This window comes from Choloepus didactylus, chromosome 5 (genome assembly GCF_015220235.1).
Source record: "Choloepus didactylus isolate mChoDid1 chromosome 5, mChoDid1.pri, whole genome shotgun sequence".
Lineage (NCBI taxonomy): Eukaryota > Metazoa > Chordata > Mammalia > Pilosa > Megalonychidae > Choloepus > Choloepus didactylus.
Genome location: NC_051311.1, coordinates 92,668,547 through 92,689,575, shown reverse-complemented (window position 1 = coordinate 92,689,575; position 21,029 = coordinate 92,668,547). Strand labels below are relative to the sequence as shown.

The 21,029-nt window shown below is 37.1% G+C and overlaps 1 protein-coding gene across 3 annotated transcripts in view; it reads right to left on the bottom strand.

Moving 5' to 3' along the window:
• CCDC146 (coiled-coil domain containing 146) overlaps positions 1-21,029 on the bottom strand; it is a 170,109-nt gene that overhangs the window by 44,562 nt on the left and 104,518 nt on the right. For all 3 annotated transcript variants that reach the window (XM_037836488.1, XM_037836489.1, XM_037836490.1), the window contains one exon: positions 6,122-6,331. In XM_037836488.1, coding sequence (XP_037692416.1) covers positions 6,122-6,331 — 210 coding nt within the window. The remainder of the gene's footprint in view (positions 1-6,121; positions 6,332-21,029) is intronic.

The window sequence follows — 21,029 nt, the reverse complement described above, 5'->3', positions numbered from 1 at the left end:
GAAGTGGAGACATTGATAGACTCTTTAAATGAGTTGGATATAAAGAGGAACAAAGAAACAAGCAGTAACTGGAGTGGAACATGGACTCTAGGGAGGGTTGCAGACATGAATGATGCATGACCTTCTCATGTCATAGGTCATGCTAATGCTGATAAGAATTATCCAGGATATATTTTTCTTATAAGGCCAGAGCCTCTTGATACTTCTTCCATTTTGACCTTTGTTGTCATTTGTACATAATAAATAATAAAATTTAGCAGCAATTTAGAAAACTGAATAAGTATTTTTATTGTTTCCCACCATTTGTTTGAGTGAATGTCAACTAACAAGAGGGTAACACAGAAAGAAATGCCAGAATTTTCTCTGAAAGCCAGCCATAGCTTTGTTAGATTAACATTAGAGAAGAAATAGAAAATATTAGGAAATGCAGACAATGACTAGTAACATACACTTTCTTTTACTTGTTGATAAGCGTAATACTAAAAAGAGAAAATTTATTTGATATTTTTATTTTAACTGACAGGATGAGATGACATGATGCTAATGTGAGATTTTGGAAACTGTTTCAAATACGGTTAGCCAGAATGTTCTAAATAAAATAAATAATAATGGGTTGGATACAATTGCTTGTTTATTTTCTTCTTCCAACAACCTTATTTTGAACTCTGTTTTGTCCACTAGACTTCCTGAACAAGTCTAAGAGAACAGTTTCCCATTTTTTCTGTTAGTCCGCATTTAATGGCTGATTATTAAGTGCCAAAGAGGTAATAAGATTTTCCAAATGTGATGAACACAAACTTTCAATTATAGGAGGATTTATACAATAAAAATTGGGAATATGTGGAGCATTATGCCCACTGGTTCCATCAAATAAGTAGATCCCACCAGCACTGAGCTGAAAGTGTACACTCATTCAGTTCTATTTTTATGAAAACTTATTTGCCATAATGTAGATTAAGGTTAAGTTAATAAAGAAGTATCACACTGAAATTCTATAAATTCATTGTCAGGAATGCAAGTTGAAGCTGAATTTTTCAGAGCTTTGACTACTTAGGCCTTGGCTTTTCTGGGTCCAGCATATAAACTGCAGATATTTTATTTCTCAATTATTGATCCTATACCTTAGGTAAGCTGCCACCAGAGGGCGGTAGTGTGCCACCATCGCTCGGTTGTAAAGGAACGAACGTACTGGAGTTTCAAAATGGTGACATGAAGCTCTTCCACAAAATATGACTTATGGTCTTTCATTTAAATATATAAAATAATATTTTTTTAAAATACATGTAAAAGGTGTACTTTTCTAGAACATTTAAAACCAACAGCATTTCTATTATACATTTATCTTTATATTCATATTAAAACACACTGATTCACATTTTTCTTTCCCTTAAAGATGAATTTTTTTTATTTATAGAGAAAAATTTCATTCATAATCCTATCACTAGCACAACAAGGATCATCATTTTTATTTTCCTTGTGTCTTTTATTAGTTATATTAAATGTGTATATATGGTTGAATCTAGTTTTACTTAGCATTTAATTAAAACATTTTCCCAAGTTGCTTAAAGGCTTCAAAATTAATAATTTAGTAGCTAGTTTTAAGAATTTCTATAGAGTGAATGTACCATAATAAAATATTCTTAAATAATATCAACCATATACTGAACCTATTATACTCCAAGTAATTCACATGTTCCATTTCTTAACTTTACAGCCTTGCTAAGTAGGTATTGCTATCTTCACTGTACAAATGAAGAAACTGAAGAGTTAAGTAACTGTTCCAAAGTCACATTGTCAAGGCTGAACTGGCATTCAAACCCAGCTCTGACTCCAGAATGCTTTTCAGTATCAGGCTGCCTCTGGATTATATTATACTTTCAGTATTCCACTATTTTTTGGAATTTAAGTTCCTTCCAGTTTTCACTTTTATAAATAATAATAAACATCTTTATGCATTGTGTCTTCTGAATTATCATTTTTGGATGGCACTGTGGAGACCAAAAACATTTTTGTGCCTCTTGTTATATATTAACTTCTAAACTTTTTGACTCACATTAAAATGTAAACCTGTCTGACGTTTTTCAGCTTCCCTAAGGGATGCTTCAGCATCAAAGATCCCTGGAATCATTTCTTTTTTCTTTTCAATTTTTAGATCTTTAGTTTGCATCACATTATTGTGAATTCATACAAACTCCATTTGTAGTTTAAAACTGTACTGTGTAACACATTGCCATACTGTTACAAAATATCCTTTTCTGTAAATGCATTGAAAGTTTCCTTGGGTATTTATTAGACATATTTTTAGCACTATTTCAAATGCTAGCAACCAGATTATTTCTTCACAGTTATATTCCCAAACTCCAAATATAAAAAGTCAGTTTTCTTAATTCTCTGACATTAGGTATTTGAGTTCACACAAATTCTACAGGAATACTGACCCATCTCACCTCATATAACCTTCAACATAGTTAACACCAAAACAAACCAGCTATATATAATCTGAATCTTTCAATTATAAAACTATCAAATGATCACGAATCAGCTGAGCTCTGCATTATACAAGAGAAAGTTGAAATAGCTCCTTTTTATTTTGAGAAATTAAACCCAGTTCTCCTTTCACTTCAGGTTATAAGAAAATGGCGCCATGGCCTTTGCCCAGCACCAAGCGCACATGGCTCAGCAGCTCCGTGTTGAAGAGGAAGGCGCAGCGCTCCTTCAGCGACGCCTCGGTCGCCTGCCAGTTGTAGAGCGGCTCCCTCTGCGGGGCAGCAGGGGCTCCAGAGGGGACGGCGACGGCAGCGACCCCGCGGAGCCCAACTTTGTCTCAGACCCGTGGTCCTGCGCCCAACCGAGTTCATTCTCTAGGCGCGCGACTCCCCGGGCTAGGGAGAGCGCTCCCACGGCATAGCCGCCATCGCCCAGTCCGCCCGGGCAGCTCATTTCTTTTTTGTATCAAGATAGTCCTAACTGTCATCAAAGGTTTTTGGTTTTAATTTAAGCCCTTGTGGGTGAAGCGACAATGAATGCTGCCATGTGCAATAGGCGTATTACCCCATAGGAGTAGAAGCAGCATGAATGAGTGGAAGTTGTAAGAAGGACGTTTTCTGGACCAATATAAGCAATAACCTTCTAAGAGGCAGACCTGTCCAAAGCTGGAGTGGGCTGCCTTGGGAAGTGGTGAGCTGCCTGTCACTGGAGGTGTTTAAGCATAATCTGAGTGTCGGCTGTGATGAGACTCAGGCATGATGGTGGATGGCTGACCTGAGGATCTGGGATTGTCCTTTCTTCGGTCTCTGATAAAATGCAACAAAGACAATGTAGTGAGTTTTTTCTGAATTTAAATTTATTCAATTTAATGGCCTGTTTTGTAGTCTGAGGTTATGTCTTTCTTGCATTACTGGGGTGAAAATGTTGTTTTTGAATGAAATGATGGTGATGCTAAATGGAAATTTTGTTGTATTTGGAGTATTTTGTTGTTTAATTGATAATTAACAACCTAATGTCAGTCCTTCCCCTTCTCTATGCCCCTTCCTGCAACTACTTACAGTCTCTAAACTGGGAACCATCTTTTATGAATTTATGCCAGCTTCAGAGCTTTTAATCAAGGGGAAAGTAATTTCTTTTATTTTCTTATTGCATATCCTTTTTGCTAAATATCTTAAAGATATTTTACCTGAAATATTTCTTATTGAAGCTCTTAACGTAACTATTTAAACAATGTAGAAGAGGAAGCAAGCTGGCTTATGATCAGCATTATAATTTTCTATGTGAAGCTATAGGACATAAGGACCAATAATAAGTTATAAAACAAAATATTGGTATCTGTGATAACCTTAGATTTGAAAAGAGCTGACAAACAAGGAAATCAGACAGAAGATACTCCCTTAACAATGTCATCAGATTAGAGAATGTAAAAATGAGAAAATTTTTAGAAAGATAATTATTTCTACTTGGTTTCAAAAATAAGTTCTCAATAATATTTAATTACTATTTATTTACAGTGTGTTTACTTAATTTGTTTAATAGGTTACATATTCCTTTCTGAACTGTATAGTTATGAGTGTAATCCAAAAACTGAAACTATAGTAACATAGATTTAGTTATTAACCAACAACATAATTATACTTACTTTTAGCACTTATTAAAGAGTTTATGTTATGTGAAAACATGAGTAAAATCATCTAAATTGTAGACTAAGGACCTTTCTCTACAGTCTTTAAATAATACATTGTTCTTATGAGTTGCCAATGATTCAGAAGCTCCTAAGATGTTTTCGGGGTTGGCTGCTAGTTATTTGGGCTTCTATTATCTAGACTGAATAAAATGAGAGTTTGTTGTGCTGGTCTGACAAAATAATTCATCTGTATATTTGGATGAATAGTTTTCTCTCATTCGCTTAGTTTATTTTTATGTGGGAATGGAAATATCTACTTTCTTCCTGGGCAGTGTTGAAGTGAATTTGTTTCTGTACTGTGCAATACTAAATATTTCATTGTCCAATGAAATAGATAGCCTGCAATTCTTTCCTGTTAGTTTTTGGGTACCACCATTCTTTTTATGAAGATAAACTTGTTAATCTTTGAGGTACTAATCTTTCAGGATGCAAGGGCATCTGCTCAAGTTAAAGTATGACACACTACAAATCCAAAAGAACACATACTAAACATTTCTGCAAGTGTGCATTTTGAATGTTCTTGTTCACTGTATGTCACTAGGCATTTCCCCTCCCTATTCCAGCTAACTCAATGAACAATTTGCCTGTCCATACCTAAAAGGCAAGATTTCTGTTTTTCTTTTTCTTTTCTGTTTCTTGGCAGGACTACTTGGAAATTTTAAACAATTTAAATATCATCTGACTTATGTTCCTCTTACCCTTTTGTGGAAATGTCAAGCATTCATATTTTCAATACTAATGAACAACCACCAATTGTTTTAATTTCATTATTTTCTCAACTGAAAGAGTGCTTACAGAGCCTCGAAATAGTTAGGCTTTCTTTTTATAGATCTCACTGGTGAGCCTGAAACAAGTTTAGACTGAAAGACAAAAAGAATTCAGATTTTTATTCCCCGAATATAATTCTCCTGAATAAGCTGAATTTCTTCATTTCCCCAGTTGAATAAACAGGCCTCAGAGAGGATTCCAAATCCAGAGCTTGCAAAGTCCTTGGGAGGTCACTCAAGTTGTTCTCTTACCTCTGGGCAAGACTGAATTGTATTTGCACAGTCAGAAATATGTCTACTTTTAAAAATAGCCAGTGAAAGTTCTTCTACCACCTTAAATGGTAACACATTCTAGGAGAAATGGTTTGGCTTTCTCTCTTGTACCCAGGCCTAGTATACGCACACCATAACACAAAACCTGAACTGCTATCATTCTGAAATTTAAATAGTGTGACTTGCTAAACAAACTCTTCCACTGATTTGCAAATATTAGAGGGGCTTTGGAAATAACATTTGCCCTTTTAGCTATAAATTTCTGCTTTAGTTCACTAAATGACACCCTCTAGACTTGTATAAGTAAATATATCTTCCAGAAGGATGTAACTTTCTTCCTTGATCCTAAGGAATAGTTTAGTAATAGGAGAATAAGGTTAAATAGATAGGCTTTGTTCCTATATTAGAAGAATAGAGCAAGGCAGATGTGACCCTCAGCTCATGTAGGCTTGTTTGGAAAGTGTATTCATGCATGCGGGTAGAAACACTCCCTGTGGACACTTGTGATCTGATACTGCAAAGGATGTGGGGCCATCGCCCAGCCTGGGCTAGGACCAGAGTGTGTGCCAAGCCCTTGTTTCCTGGAGTGTTCTCTGGCATGCTCCCAATGCTTATGACTTTCCTGACACACAGAAAACACAGAAGTAATCTCTGTTTCCTGACAGTGTCTCCCCATCACCTAAGCTTTATTTTAGAAGGTGTTGTATAATCTTCTTGCTCAAGGACTGCCTGTTCTCAGGAAGCAAAGAAAGAACCAAGCTTATAATAATCATGTTAACATTGCTATCTCATACACATTGTACTTATAATTGCTTCCTAATTTAGTCTCATTTTTCTAATTTTATTTATGTGGAAACGGCTTTGCTTGTATCTGTCTTCAGTATGTTTGAGAGAATTGGGTACTCACCTATTTAATCGGTATTGATTATGGAACTCTCTTTCCTTCGCTGCGTTATATTCATTTTGATACTTGAGAAGCTGTTCTCGCATTTTGGAGACCTCTGTGCTGAATGCCTCTGGAAAATTATCAGCTTGCTGCAGGTGAAACTGCTGCTGTTGTATTCGCTCAGTGAAACGTTTAGCATCCTGTAGGATTTGGACCTCTGACTCTTGTGTGCTGGGTTACATAAAAACAGAGATTCACATAATGAGAAATATATACCCTTAATACTTATGCTAGCTTCTATGGAGGCCTAGCAAGGAAGGCAGGGAGCATGTCCACAGCTGCTCTCTGTTCCTTCCATTCCTGGGTTCAATTCAATTCAAAGAACATTCTTGGGCCACCTATTGTGCTAGGTGCTTGAGGCAAATAAACCTTACCCTGGCTTCTAAACTCATGATTTAACAGAGCTGGAATACTGGGTGACAAGTACTACCACTGGTGTTCGCATCAAGATGGTGGGAGATGACAGAGAAGAGATTAAATTTGATGAAAAAAAGATCAAGACTTCCAGTGGGATGTGATAAGGGAAGAGTGGGTCACTCCAGGATCTGCCTTAGCAACTCTGGCTCTCTCCAATTCTCAAATTCTCCTGACATGATAGTAGGAAAATCCTTTTCCCCCTTAGTGAACTAAGAAAAGACAGAATTTTTTCTAATGGCACTTCACTAGGAGCTAGCATGAAAAATAAATCCTTACCAAGGTTTCTGATCCTGACTTCTATGCCTGGCTGAAGTTAGACTTGAATGTCACAGTAAGGGTGTTCTTAGACCTCCAGTGATAGTCTATGGGAAAGGGGCTAAACATTTGACTAGAGGAGACCTGAATGGAGATTGAAATTGGATTTGATGGAATCTCCAGTATCCTCTAGAACTCACTCCCCTTTTATGCAAGCTAGCGTTCCCCTCCCCACCCCACTGACATCCTGCTTCCAGTGGCTATGATTCATCATTCTCAGAAATCCAACTGCCCCAAGTTAGCAACAGCTCCCATTCAGAAGCAAGATCTTTACCATATCCTGTTTTGAAGCCATCACCCACTTTGTCTCTCTCTCTCTTTTTTTTTTGGTTAAAATTAATTTGTGCTGCCTGATCAGGCCTTAAGCGTTTATTTCTCTAACATTTTATTTTGAAATAATTTCAAACTTACAGGACAGTTGCAAAAATAATACAAAACCCATACAGGGGACTCCAACATGTCCCAACCCAGATACTCAGATCCACCAATTTTAACATTTCCCCCACTTTTGTTGTATCATTCTGTCTATCCATCCATCTATCTATCCATCTATTTGCCTATCTCCCTATTTATTTACCAATATTCTAAACATTTGAGAGTAGGTTGTATCTATCATGTTCCTTGAAATTATAATACTTCCATGTACATTTTCCGAGACAAGGATATTCATTTAAGTACAGTTATCCAGTTCAAGAACTTTAAAACTGATATAAAGCTTTCAGTCTATATTTCATTTTTTTCACATGGGGCAGTAATATATTTGGCACCTTTTCTCCTCCATTATTAAATCCGGGCCAGGATCATTTATTACATTTAATTGTCATTGTACCTTTAGTTGCTCCTTTTTAAAAAAATTGTGTAAACATATATACAACATAAACTTTCCCATCTCAACCACTCCCAAGCATACCATTCACTGGGATTATTCATATTCATAATTCATGCAACCCTCATCACCATTTATTACCAGAACTTTCCCATTATCCCACAAGAAACCCTACACCTATTATCCTTTATGCATTAACTTCCCATTCCCTTTTATTCCTGCCTCTGGTAACTTCATTCTACTTTATGTCTCTATGAATCATTAAATATCTATCACTTTGCATCTGATAGTTCACTCAAATGATGTCTTCAAGGTTCATCTATGTAGTGGCATATATCAGGACTTCATTCTCTTTAAGGCAAGTAATAATATATATATATATATATATCACATTTTGTTTATCCACTCATCTGCTGATGGACATTTGGGTTGCTTTCACCTTCAAGCAATTTGAATAATGCTACTATGAACATTGATGCTCAAATATCTTTCCTAGTCCCTGCTTTCAATTATTTTGGATGTATACCTCGAAATGGGATTGCAGGGTCATATGGTAATTCTATGTTTACCTTTCTGAGGAACTGCCAAACTGTTTTCCACAGTGGCTTCACCATTTTATATTCCCACCAACAATGTATGAGAGTTCCTATTTCTTTGCATCCTCACTAATACTTATTATTTTCTGTTTTTAAAATGTTAGCCATTCCATTGAGTGTGAGGTGGTATCTCATAGTGGTTTTGGTTTGAATTTCCCTAACAGTTAATGATGTTGAGCATCTTTTCATGTGATTATTGGCCATTTGTATATCTTCCTTGGAGAAAGGTTCATTCAAGTCTTTTGTCCATTTTTAAATTGGGTTGTTTGTCTTTTTGTTGTTGAGTAGTAGGAGCTCTTTATATATTCTGGATATTACACCGTGAGCAGACAAATGGTTACCAAATATTTTCTCCCATTCTGTTGGTTGTCTTTTCACTTTCTTGATAATGTCCATAGATAAAGTTTATCTATTCTTACTTTTGTTACTTGTGCTTTCAATGTAGAGTCTAAGAATTCATGTCAATTCAAGGGCTTGCATTATTTCCCTATGTTTTCCTCTAAGAATTTTATAGTTTTAACTTTTATGTTTAGGCCTTTGATCCATTTTGATTTACTTTTGTATGTGGTGTGAGGTAGGGGGTCCACCTTCATTCTGTTGCATATGGATATTGAGTTTTCACAGCATCATTTGTTGAAGAGACTGTTCTTTTCCCATTGCATGGACCTGATTCCCTTGTCAAAAATCAATTGGCCATAAATGTGTGTGAGTTTATTTCTGCACTCTCAATTCTAGTCCTTTGATCTGTAAGTCTGTCCTTGTATTCTTTTGATTACTGTAGCTTTGTAATCAGTTTTGAAGCGAGAAGTGTGAGTCCTCCAACTTCATTCTTCTTTTTCAAGATGGTTTTGGCTATTCTGGGTCCTCTGCCCTTCTGTATGAATTTGATGATTAGTTTTCCTATTTCTGTGAAGAAGTCTGTTGAAATTTTGATTGGGATTGTGTTAAATCTGTCAATTTCTTTGATCAGTATTGACATCTTTTTTAATGTAATTTAAATGTGTACAATCAATTGTTCACAGCATCACCATATAGTTGTGCATCATCACCACAATCAATTTTTTTAACATTTTCATTACTCCAAAAAATAAAAATAATAATAAAAATGAAAATAAAAGTAAAAAAGAACACCCAAATTATCTCATACCCCTTCTTCCCCCCTCCCCCTATTATTAATTTACTTTTTGTCCTCATTTTTTTATTTATCTGTCCATACACTGGATAAAGGGAGTGTGAGCCACAAGGTTTTCACAATTACATGTTCATACTATGTAAGCTATATAGTTACATGATTGTCTTCAAGAATCAAGGATACTGGTTTGCAGTTGAACAGTTTCAGGCATTTCCTTCTAGCTATTCTAATACACTAAAAACTAAAAAGTGATATCCATGTAATGTATAAGAATAACCTCTAGAATGACTTCTCAACTCCATTTGAAATCTCTCAGCCACTGAAACTTCATTTTGTTTCACTTCTTTTTCCCCTTTTGGTCCAGAAGCGTTTCTCAATCCCATGACGCCAGATCCAGGTTCATCCCCAGGAGTCATGTCCCATGTTGCCAGGGAGATTTACATCCCTGGGAGTCATGTCCCATGTAGTGGGAAGGGCAGTGAATTTACCTGCAAAGTTGGCTTAGAGAGAGAGGCCACATCTGAGCAAGAAAAGAGGTTCTCTGGGGGTGATTCTTAGGCACAATTATAAATAGGCTTAGCCTCTCCTTTGCAGTAACAAGTTTTATAAGGGCAAGTCCCAAGATCACAAAGCCTTCTAAACTGGTAGTCCCCAATGCTTGCAAGAATATCAGTAATTTCCCAGGTGGGGATGTTTAATATTTCCGTATTTTTCCCCAGGCCCTCAAGGGGGGCTTTGCAAAAACTTTTTATTCTCTGCCCAAATTAGTCTGGGATATAGTCAGTCTCCAAACTTACCTGTACAAACCAACGAGACCACACCCCCATTCAAGGTTCCATATAATTATGTTGTTCGAATAAACTGACCATAAAGTTAAATTATATTGTAAGCTACAGAAAGTATAGATTTTGCACCAAATAAACATTTCTTCTTTTGGTCTCACATAGAAGTTGAAGTTTTAAAACACAGTCAATGTCATCCTTTACCCTTTAGTCTGATTTACCTTAGTCCCAACTGAGTCCATTTCATTCATATCTCTAATTAAGTCTGATCTCTTTTTTCAACTTTTTAAACAATTACTATATGGGGGTAATGCTGACATTCATAGCTGCTGAACTCTGGCTCTGAGTCTCAGGTGTCACACAGATACCCAAAGTTCCAGGGACTGACCAGGTTACACACAAATAGCTCATCATCTCAGAATTTAGAAATAACATTACAACTCATGAAAAGATGTGACTGATGTAAGAGCTTACAATCTAGAAATATTTTTACAATATTTTTACAATATTCCTAGATATTACAATCTAGGAATAATTTTACAGTAGGCCTTCCCCTGATAAGCTATGCTCTCAGATTCAATTCTCAGAGTTTGCACATTATAGTTAGTCCATATTAGTGAGGCATTATAATGTTTGTCTTTTCAATTCTGGCTTATTTCACTCAACATACTGTCCTCAAGATCCATTCACCAGGTTGCATTCCTCACAACTTCATTCCTTCTTGCTGCTGCTCAATATTCTACTGTATGCATACACCACAGTTCTCCATTTCATTTATCAGTCAATGTACCCTTAGGCCACCTCCATCCACTGAAAATCGTGAACACTACTGCCATAAACACCAGTGTGCAAATGTCCATTTTAGTCCCTGCTCTCAGTTCCTTCAAGTATAAACCCAATAACAGGGGTTGCAGGACCATATGGCAACCCCATTCTTAGCTTCCTGTGGAACCACCACACTGCCCTCCAGATGGGCTGCACCATTCTACATCCCCAGCAACAGGGAATAGGTACATACCTCTCTTCCACATTTTCTGCAGCACTTGAATCCCTCTGTTTATTTTTTAAACTGTTTTTATTCACACATCATACAATCTATCCTTTTATTCCCATAAGTTCTGCCAATTGTTTTTTCAAACTTTTGAGTTCTTCCTTACATTTGCCCAATGTCTTCTTTATATCCTTCATCTCTTTTGCCATATCTTCCCTCAACTCATTGATTTGAGTTTTGAATTGATTTAGCATATTTGTTTGAAGATCTTTAATTAGTTGTTTCAAATCCTGTATCTCATTTGAAGTGTAAGTTTGTTCCTTTGATGGGGTCATATCTTCGTTTTTCCTAGTGTGACTCATAATATTTTGTTGTCTAGGCATCTGGTTTTCTTGATTACCCAAATCAGATTTTCCCAGACCAGATGGGCCCAGGTCTCAGGAGGAAGGTGTAATCAGTATCAAGTTTCCCTGAGAATGAGACCCAGCAGACTGTCAGACACTCCTGTGAGACCTATAGACTCTGTGCTTTTCCTGTCCTGCCCAGCAGGTGGGGCTTGTCAGCTCACAGCTCCCCACCAGCATAAAGAGATGTGGTGCCTTTAATTCTCAGCAGACCCTGTCCCTGCTGCACCAGTGGTGAATCAGAGACCAAGCTTAAGCTGTTTCTGTTACCCACCCCCCAGGCCCTGGGTTCTGAATTTTCTGAGAGAGGGCAGCCTGTTGAGCTGGACCCTGCCCCCCCACTTCTTAGGGAAGATAAGCCCTTTAGGGAATTATCTCCTTCACTTGACATTTTGTTTTGTCTAATTCTCTTAACTCCATCCTTGCCTGGGTCAGTGCTGACAACTGAAAATGCCTGAGGCTTTCTTTAATAAGCTACTTAGGATGAGAGGAAAAAAAGAAAAAAAAAAGAAAGAAAGAAATTCCCTTTTCAGAGCCAGTCCCCTGCCCACCAGTTTCATTAGTCAACCAGAGTTGGTACCCAGTTCTATGTACTCCTTTTCTTAGGAAACAGCTCTTTTCCAGTATTCTGAGCTCAGTCAACTCCAAAAGACTATGTTTTTATTTGTTATTATTTTTTTCTTCCATCAGTCCCACCTCCTCTCTGCTGGGAGAGACCTCAGGGTTCCTTTCCTGCTTATCTGTGCTCATAGCTTATATTCAGTAGTTCAAATTTGTTAATCAAAACTGCAGTTGGATCTTGGTTGAACTAACTTCCCTTGCTCCCAGCAGATATCACTTCTTTTTCCCACAGGGGAGTGTTTCAACTTAGCCTGCCATGCCAGTGGGGGAGGGGCACTAGCTCCTCAGTTTGGGGAGCTTTACTGTAAAGTTCTATGCTGCAATCTCAGCTGTTCCTCCCATTGTGGACTGGTGTACAATGTGTGTCTCTTCACAGATGTCCTCCAAACAATTGTTCTAGACTATTTACTAGTTGTTCCTGGCTATTTACTAGTTTCTCTAGGGGACTAACTAAATTCCACACCTCCCTATACTGCCATCTTGCCCTGCCTCCAGTATTGACATATTAATGTTATTAAGTCTTACAATCCATGAGCACAGAATATCTTTTCACTTATTTAGATCCTTAATTTCTTTCAGTAATGTTTTATAGTTTTCTTCACACAAATCCTTTATATCCTTGGTTAAATTTATTCCCAGATAATTGATTCTTTTAGTTGCTAATGTAAACAGAATTTTTTTAATTTCATTTTCAGAGTTTTCATTGCTGGGGTATAGAAACACCACTGATTTTTGCATGTTGATCTTGTACTTCACCACTTTGTTGAATTTGTTTATTAGTTCTAGTAGCTTTCTTGTTGTTTCTTCTGGATTTTCTATATTTATATAGGATCATGTTGTCTGTGACTAGGGATAATTTTACTTTTCTTTCCAATTTGGATGTCTTTTATCTCTTTTTCTTGACTAATTTCTCTGGCTAGACTATCTAGTACAATGTTGAATAGCAATGGTGTTAGCAGGCATCCTTGCCTGGTTAATGACCTTAGATGGAAAGCTTTCAGTCTTTCACCCTTGGTATGATAATGTTACCTGTGATTTTTCATAGATGCCTGTTCCAGTTTACTAATGCTGCCAGTATGCAAAATACCAGAAATGGATGGGCTTTTATAAAGGGGGTTTATTTGGTTACAAAGTTACAGTTTTAAGGCCATAAAAGTGTCCAAGCTAGGGCGTCAACATGAGGGTACCTTCACAGAAGAATGGCTAATGGTGACTGTAACACCTCTGCTGTCTGGGAAGTCACATGGCTGGTGTCTTCTTCCTTTGCTCCCATGTTGTGTTTCAAAATGGCTTTCTCCCAGGACATTTCTCTCTAGGCATCTGGGGGTATTCTCTTAGTTTGTCCAAGGCAAATTCTGGAGTAGCAAAAGTCTACTTTCAATGGCTGTCTACAAAATGTCTCTCTTGGCTGCAGCTGCTCTATGGTCCTTCTGTCTGTGAGCTTTTATAGGGCTCCAGTAAACTAATCAAGACCCATGCTAAATGGGCGGGGCCACACCTCCATGGAAATAATCTAATCAAAGGTATTACCCACAGCTGGGTGGGTCACATTTCCATAGAAACAACATAATCCAAAGATTCCAACCTAATCAATACTAATACATTGGCCCCCACAAGACTGCATTGAAGAACATGGCATTTTGGGGGACATAATATATCCAAACTGGCACAATGCCCTTTATCATGTTGAAGAAGTTCCCTTCTGCTCCTATTTTTATGAGTGTTTTTATCAAGAAAGGATGCTGGAATGTGTCAAATGCCTTTGGTGAATCAGTTGAGATGATATGTTTTTTTCCCCCTTTCATTCTATTAATGTGGTATATTGACTGTGCTGGTTTAGATGTATTATATCCCCCAAAACGCCATGTTCTTTAATGCATCTGTGGCAGCAGATATATTAGTGTTGATTAGGTTGGAACCTATTGATTGTTTCCATGGAGATGTGACTCAATCAACTGTGAGTAAGACCTTTGATTGGATAATTTTCACGGAGGTGTTACCACACCCATTCAGGGTGGATCTTAATTAAATCACTGGAGCCATATAAAAGAGCAGTAAAGCAGAAGGAACTCAGAGCAGCTTAGAGAGACATTTTGAAGATGGCTGTTGAAAGCCGACACTGACATTTTGGAGATTGCCATTTTGAAATGCAACCTGGGAGCAAGCAGACACCAGCCATGTGCCTTCCCAGCTAACAGAGGTTTTCCAGATGCCAATGGCCTTTTTCCAGTGGAGGTAACCTATTGTTGATATCTTAGCTTGGACACCTTTATGGTCCTAAGACTGTAACTTTGAAAGCAAATAAACCCCCTTTATAAAAGCCAATCCACTTCTGGTGTTTTGCAAAATGGCAGCATTAGCAAACGGGAACACTGACTGATTTTCTTATATTGCCCCACTGTTGCATTCCTGGGATAAATCCCACATAAACATGGTGTATAATCCTTTTGATATACTAATGAATTTGGTTTACTATTTTTTTTTTGAAGAAGTTTGTATCAGTATTCATTAGGAATATTAGTCTGTTGTTTTCTTTTCCTGCAATGTCGTTATCTGGTTTTGGTGTTAGGATGATGCTGGCCTCATAGAATTAGGAAGTCTGTCCTCTTCTTCAGTTGTTTGGATGAGTTCAAGAAGGACTGGTATTAATTATTCTTTGAATGTTTGGTGAAATTCACCAGTTAAACCATCTTGATCTGGGCTTCTATTTTTTGGGAGGTTTTTGATTACTGATTTAATATCTTTACTTATTACTGGTCTTCTATTTTTTCTAGAGTCAGTGTGGTAGCTTGTGTGTTTCAAGGAATTTGCCCATTTCATCTAGGTTATCAAATTTGTTGGTGGTGTACAGCTGTTCAAAGTATCATCTTATAATCCTTTTTATTTCTGTGGGGTTGGTGGTAATGTCCCCCCTGCATTTATGATTTTAGTTATTTGCATCTTCTTTCTTCTTCTTTTTTTTTTTTTTTCCATCAGTTTAGCCAAAGCATTGTCAATTTTTAAAGTCTTTTCCAAGAACCAATTTTTGGTTTCAATGATTCTCTGTATTGATTTTTTTTTAATTCTCTATTTCATTTCAACATGGTATATTCCTGTCCCCCCACCTTTTGTTATACTTGTTACAAATTATATCTTTATACAGTCTATGTCCCAAGCCATAGATTTCTCAGTACTTTTTATGCATGTGCATGTTAGAACCTGCAAGAATTAAAAAGTGGAGTTGCAAACCAAAAAATACCACATGATAGTACTGGCATTTATGAATGCCCATATGGTTACCTTTATGAAAGGTCTTTATTTCTTTATGCCGCTTTGATCTCTGTCTAGTGTCCTTTCCTTTTGGTTTCAAGAACTCCCTTTAGCATTGCATATAGTGCAGATCTAGTGGTGATGAGCTCCCTTAGTTTTCTTTTATCCAGGAATGTCTTAATCTCCCTCATTTTTGAAAGACAGTCTTGTCAAATATAAAATTCTTAGATGGCAATTGCTTTCTTTCAGCACTTAAAATTTTTTTCCTATTGCTTTCTTATCTCCATGGTTTCTGATGAGAAATCAGCATTTAATCTTATTGGGACTCTCTTCTACACAACATGTTGCTTTTCTCTTGCAGCTTTCAGAATCTCCCCTTGTCCTTAGCATTCAACAGCTTTTCTACCATGTGGTTGGGTGTGTTCCTCTTTGAGTTTATCCTGTTTGGAGTTTGTTGAATTTCTTGAATGTGCATATTCCTGTCTTTTATTAATCTGGGTTTGTTTCCTGCATTATTTCTTCAAATATACCTTCTGTTCCATTCTCTCTTTCTTCTCCTTCTGGGATTCCCGTAATGTGTATATGGTTATACATGATGATATCCCACAGTTCTCTTAGGCTCTGTTTCCATTAAAATTTTTTTTTTCCTTTCTGGTCTTCAGCCTGAATAATTTCTGTTATCTTGTCTTTGAGTTCACTGATTCTTTCTTCTGCCAGCTCCAATCTGTTGTTGAAACCCTCTAGGGAATTTTTCATTTCAGTTATTTTGTTCTTCATCTCTAGTGTTCGTTTGGTTCCTTTTTAAAATTTCTATACCTTTAATGAGAGTCTCATATTGTTCATTCATTGTTTTCCTGAAATCCTTTCATTAGTTTTCTGTGTTTTCCTTTATTTCACTGAGAATATTGGGGATCACTTAAAAAAATTTTTTTGGTATGTTCAAAGTGTCTGATCTTCTTTGTTGATGGCTCCTGGATTTTTATCCTCTTCCTTTGTGTGAGCCTTTCCTGTTTCTTTGTCTTGGAATCTTTTTTTGCACACTGTACATTTTAATATTTTAAAGTGTTAATTCTGGGTTTAGTCCTTGAGCTGTCTGTTCCTTAAGTTTCTATCCAGATAGTGATAGACAGAAATTTCTTGAATGCAAGGAGCTAATGAAAAGAAACCAGACAATACAAAAAACACCTTTCATAATCTTTTCAAATTGGCTCTGCATCAGCTGGTGCTCTCCTTCAGAGTTTAGCCCTCCTATCAAGAAGATCAGCCCAAGGCAAATGCAGAGTGCAGGGTCCTCAAAATCTTTCTGAGCTTGTGTCATGCCCTGGGCTTGTACTTACTCATAGCCTTAGAAATTCTCCAATTTACAGGAATTCAAATGCCCCCTCTACTCTCTCTGAAATAGACTGTCTCCCCATTCTGAGTGCTCTATTGTATGACTTAAAGCAGGTAATCCTTTCTCTGGGCTGTTTTGTCTTGTTTCTAATACTGCTTTAGTGTCTACAAGTTGCTTCTGCCTGCATGGCAAGTCCCTGGAGGGTGAGCCAAAGACATGTTTCTTGGTTCAGTCTTTCAGGCTGTTACTTAATTGATTGGCACTGATGTACTCACACCCCAGTATGCACATGTGGGTTTCTCTGTTCCTACTGGAACAGGGCCAGGGACCCACAATGGAAGCACAGTCAGGCTTCAGTTTTGCCATGGAGGGGCTGGGTGAAGGGCCAGAAAGGGAAACTTGAGCTTTTCTTACTGCTTTTAAAGCTGCATTTTCTTGATTCAGCAATTGTCCAGTTACTGCAACCCTTTAACTATTTTCCAGATTTTGAAGGAATATGGCTCTGCCAGTTTTTGCTAGTTGTTCAAAGACTTTGTGGAGGAATGACACCCTGGAACATCTTAAGCCACCGTCTTGGTTGACTGCCCCTCATTAGCTTTATTTTGTGTTCTCCTTTTCATTTGTCTCAAGATATTTCCTAATTTTTCCTTGTGATAATTTTTCTGACCCATTGATGGCTTAAGAGTGTACTTTCCACCTATTCATGAATTTTCCAGTTCTCCATCATTGATTTGTAGCTTCATTCCATTGTAGTTGGAGAAGATACTTTGTATGATTTCAATCTTTTAAAATTTATGCAGACTTGTTTTGTTATTTAACACATGGTATATCCTAGAGAATGATATATGTGCACTAGAAAAGAATGCATATTCTGCTGTTGTTGGGTGAAGTGCTCCATATAGATATGTTAGGTGTAGTTGGTTTATAGTATCATCCAAATTTTCTATTTCCTTATTGATTGTCTGTATAGATTTTTGATCCATTATTGAAAGTGGTAGATTGAAGTCTCCTTCTGTTAATGTAGAACTATCCATTTTTTCTTTCAAATATTTCAGTGTTTGATTCATATATATTTGTGGCTCTGCTGTGAGGTGTATATAGTTTATAACTGTTATAACGTCTTGATGAACTGACACTTTTATCCAAATACAGTGTTCCTTTGAACAGCTTTTTACTTAAAGTCCATTTTGTCAGCTATTAATATAATCACACCTACTCTCATTTGATTACTAGGTACATGAAATATTTTTTTTTTTTACCAGCCTTTTACTGTCAACCTACTTGTACATTTGAAATTAAGGTGACTCTCTTGTAAACAGCATATTGTTGGGTCATGGGGTTTTATATATTCTTCTAATCTTTGCCTTTTGACTGGAGAGTTTAACTTATTTTCATTTAAAGTAATTACTGATTGTGTAGGCCTTTCTTGTACTATTTTTCTCCTTGTGTTTTTTTTTGTAAGTCATACCTTTTTTGTCCCTCAATTTTTCTATTATTGCTTATTTAAGAAAATTTGTTGATCTTTTGTTGTGAATCCTTTAGAATACCTTATCATTTCTTCCTATTTTGTTTGTGGTTACCATGGGGTTTAAATTTAACATTCTAGATCTACAACAACCTAATTTGCTTTGATACCAACTTAACTGCAACAGCATATAGAAACTGTGTTCATATTCCCCCCTAATCACCACCTTTATAAACTTCTTGTCACAAATCACATACTTACTCATTATGCATCCAAAACCAGTAATTCATCATTACTTTTCATGCATTATTATTTGAGATCCTGGAGGAAGTAGAAGGTGGAGTTACAAATCTAAAATACAATAGTACTGGCATTTATATTTACCTATGTTGTTACCTTTACCAAGATCTTTATTTCTTCATGTGCCTTTGCTGTATTGTCTAGCATCTTTTCCTTTTAACCTGAAGAACTCCTTTTAGCATGTCTCATAAGTCTGGCCTAGTGGTGATGATCTCCTTCAATTTTTGTTTAACTGGGAATCTCTCCCTTATTTTGAAATACAGTGTTGCTGGATATAGGATTTGTTTGACAATATTTTCCTTTCAGTACTTTAAATATGTTATTCCACTGTCTTCTTAACTCTGTGGTTTCTATCGAGAAGTTGGCATATAATCTTATCAAGTAAATATTCAGTGTATGTGACACATTGCTTCTCTCTTGTAGCTTTCAGGATTCCCTATCTTTGGCACTTGACAGTTTGTTATTATATATCTCCATGTATGCCTACTTGGTTTTTATCTGTTTTTGTTGAGCTTCTTGGATGTGTATATTTATATTTTTCATTAAATTTGAGAAGTTTTCAGCCATATTTCTTCAAATAATCTTTCTGACCCTGTCTCTTTCTTTCTTTCTGGGACCTCTACAATGTGCGTATTGGTACAGCTGAATGTATGTCACAGATATATAGGGCTCTGTTCAATTTTCTTCATTCTTTTTTCTTTCTGCTTCTCAGACTCAATGATTGCAATTACTTTTCTTCAAGTTCACTGAATCTTTTATCTGCCAGCTCAAATCTACTGTTGAACCCCTCTAGGGATTTTTTTATGTCTTTTACTTTGGTCTTTAGCTTCATTTGGCACCTTTTAAAACTTTCTTTTTGTATTCATCTGTTGTTTTCCTGATTTCCTTTAGTTTTTTGGTCCATGGTTTCCTTTAGCTCTTTGAGTATTTTTAAGACCATATTTTTAAAAGTCTTAGTCTTGAATGTCCCAGGTGTGGTCCTCATTGATGATTTCTAATATATTATCCCATTACTTTGCATGGAACATCATTTATTGTTTCTTTGTATATTTTGTAACATATTTTGGTGCAAACTGGGCATTTTGATATTTCATTAGTTATCTCTGGGATTTAGACATTGGGGAGTATATTCCTTAAGTATATATCCACCTAGTGTTATGACAGAGATTGCCTTGAATACCAAGAGCTTAGAAAAAAACAAAGAAAGAAAAAGAAAACACCTTTCTCAGTCTTTTCAGATTGGCCTGTGCAATGTTCTCCATTAGAGTTTACCTATACAAAGAGTTTAGAGAATAGCCCAAAGCAAATATATAAGGCCTCTTTGGCCATCTTGTCTTGGGCATGCATGTGTGGCCCTAGGAATTCCCTTCTTTACAGGGATCCAACTGTCCCCTTTTCCCCAGAAAAGGGTGCCTCCTCATGACCCTTGGAACCACACTATATGCACCACAGTCAGCAATCCTTTTCCCCAGGCAGCTGCGATTTGACTGTTCTCCTACAGTGTTCTTTAGGAGAGTTCTGTGAGCCACTTCTACATGCAGGGCAAGTTCTGGGATGACAGGCCCATTATGAGTGTCCTGGTTCAGTCCCTCAGGTCACTACCAGACAGAATGGCACAGACATACATGTACCTAGTATGTGCAGGATGGTTACTCTGTTTCCTCCAGAACCAAGTTTAGGGACCCACACTGGGAGCATCAGCGGAATCTGTGCTGAGCAGGTGAGGGGGTGGGGGAGGGGCTAGTAAATGCACCATAAGATTCTGCCATTTTTAAGTTGCCTTTTTCTTGACTCTGTGCTCACTGCAACCCTTTAAGTGTTTTCCGGAGCTTTGAGAAAGATGTTTCTGCCAGTTTTGCTGGTTGTTCATAGTTTCTGTAGGGGGATGAAGCCCTGGAACATTTCACACAGCCATCTTGATCAGGGTGGGGCCCAGCACTCTCAGTGGTGGCTACTGATCCCTACCTCACCACTCTTCACCATTTCCTCACCAAGAGAAATCTTTAAATTTCAGTTCATTTGCAGAAATGCCCAATGACTTGATCAAGCCTGTCTTGACTGAACTTACCATCTCCACTTGCTTTTTCAGGCAGAGTTTAATAAATCCTTTGTTCAATAGCATCCAGTCAACAATTATTGGGCTACAGTATGTTTCAGGCACTATGCTAGGTAACAAATAGCAACAACAACTACTGCAATGATAACACATTTAATTTCCACTACTGAAAGCTGGAATTATTCTCCTACAACCCAATTTCCTTAAATGTAAATCCAAAGTTATCTGATCTTAATATGGCACAGTCTTCCACTATAGAATTGTAAGGTGTAGCTCATGACACAGTGCCTATTTCCCCAAGAAAAGGAGATGGATTGGGTGGTTAGGTTTCCAGCCAGGATACATATGCTAATTTACTCACTTGTATTTGAAATACGGTGTT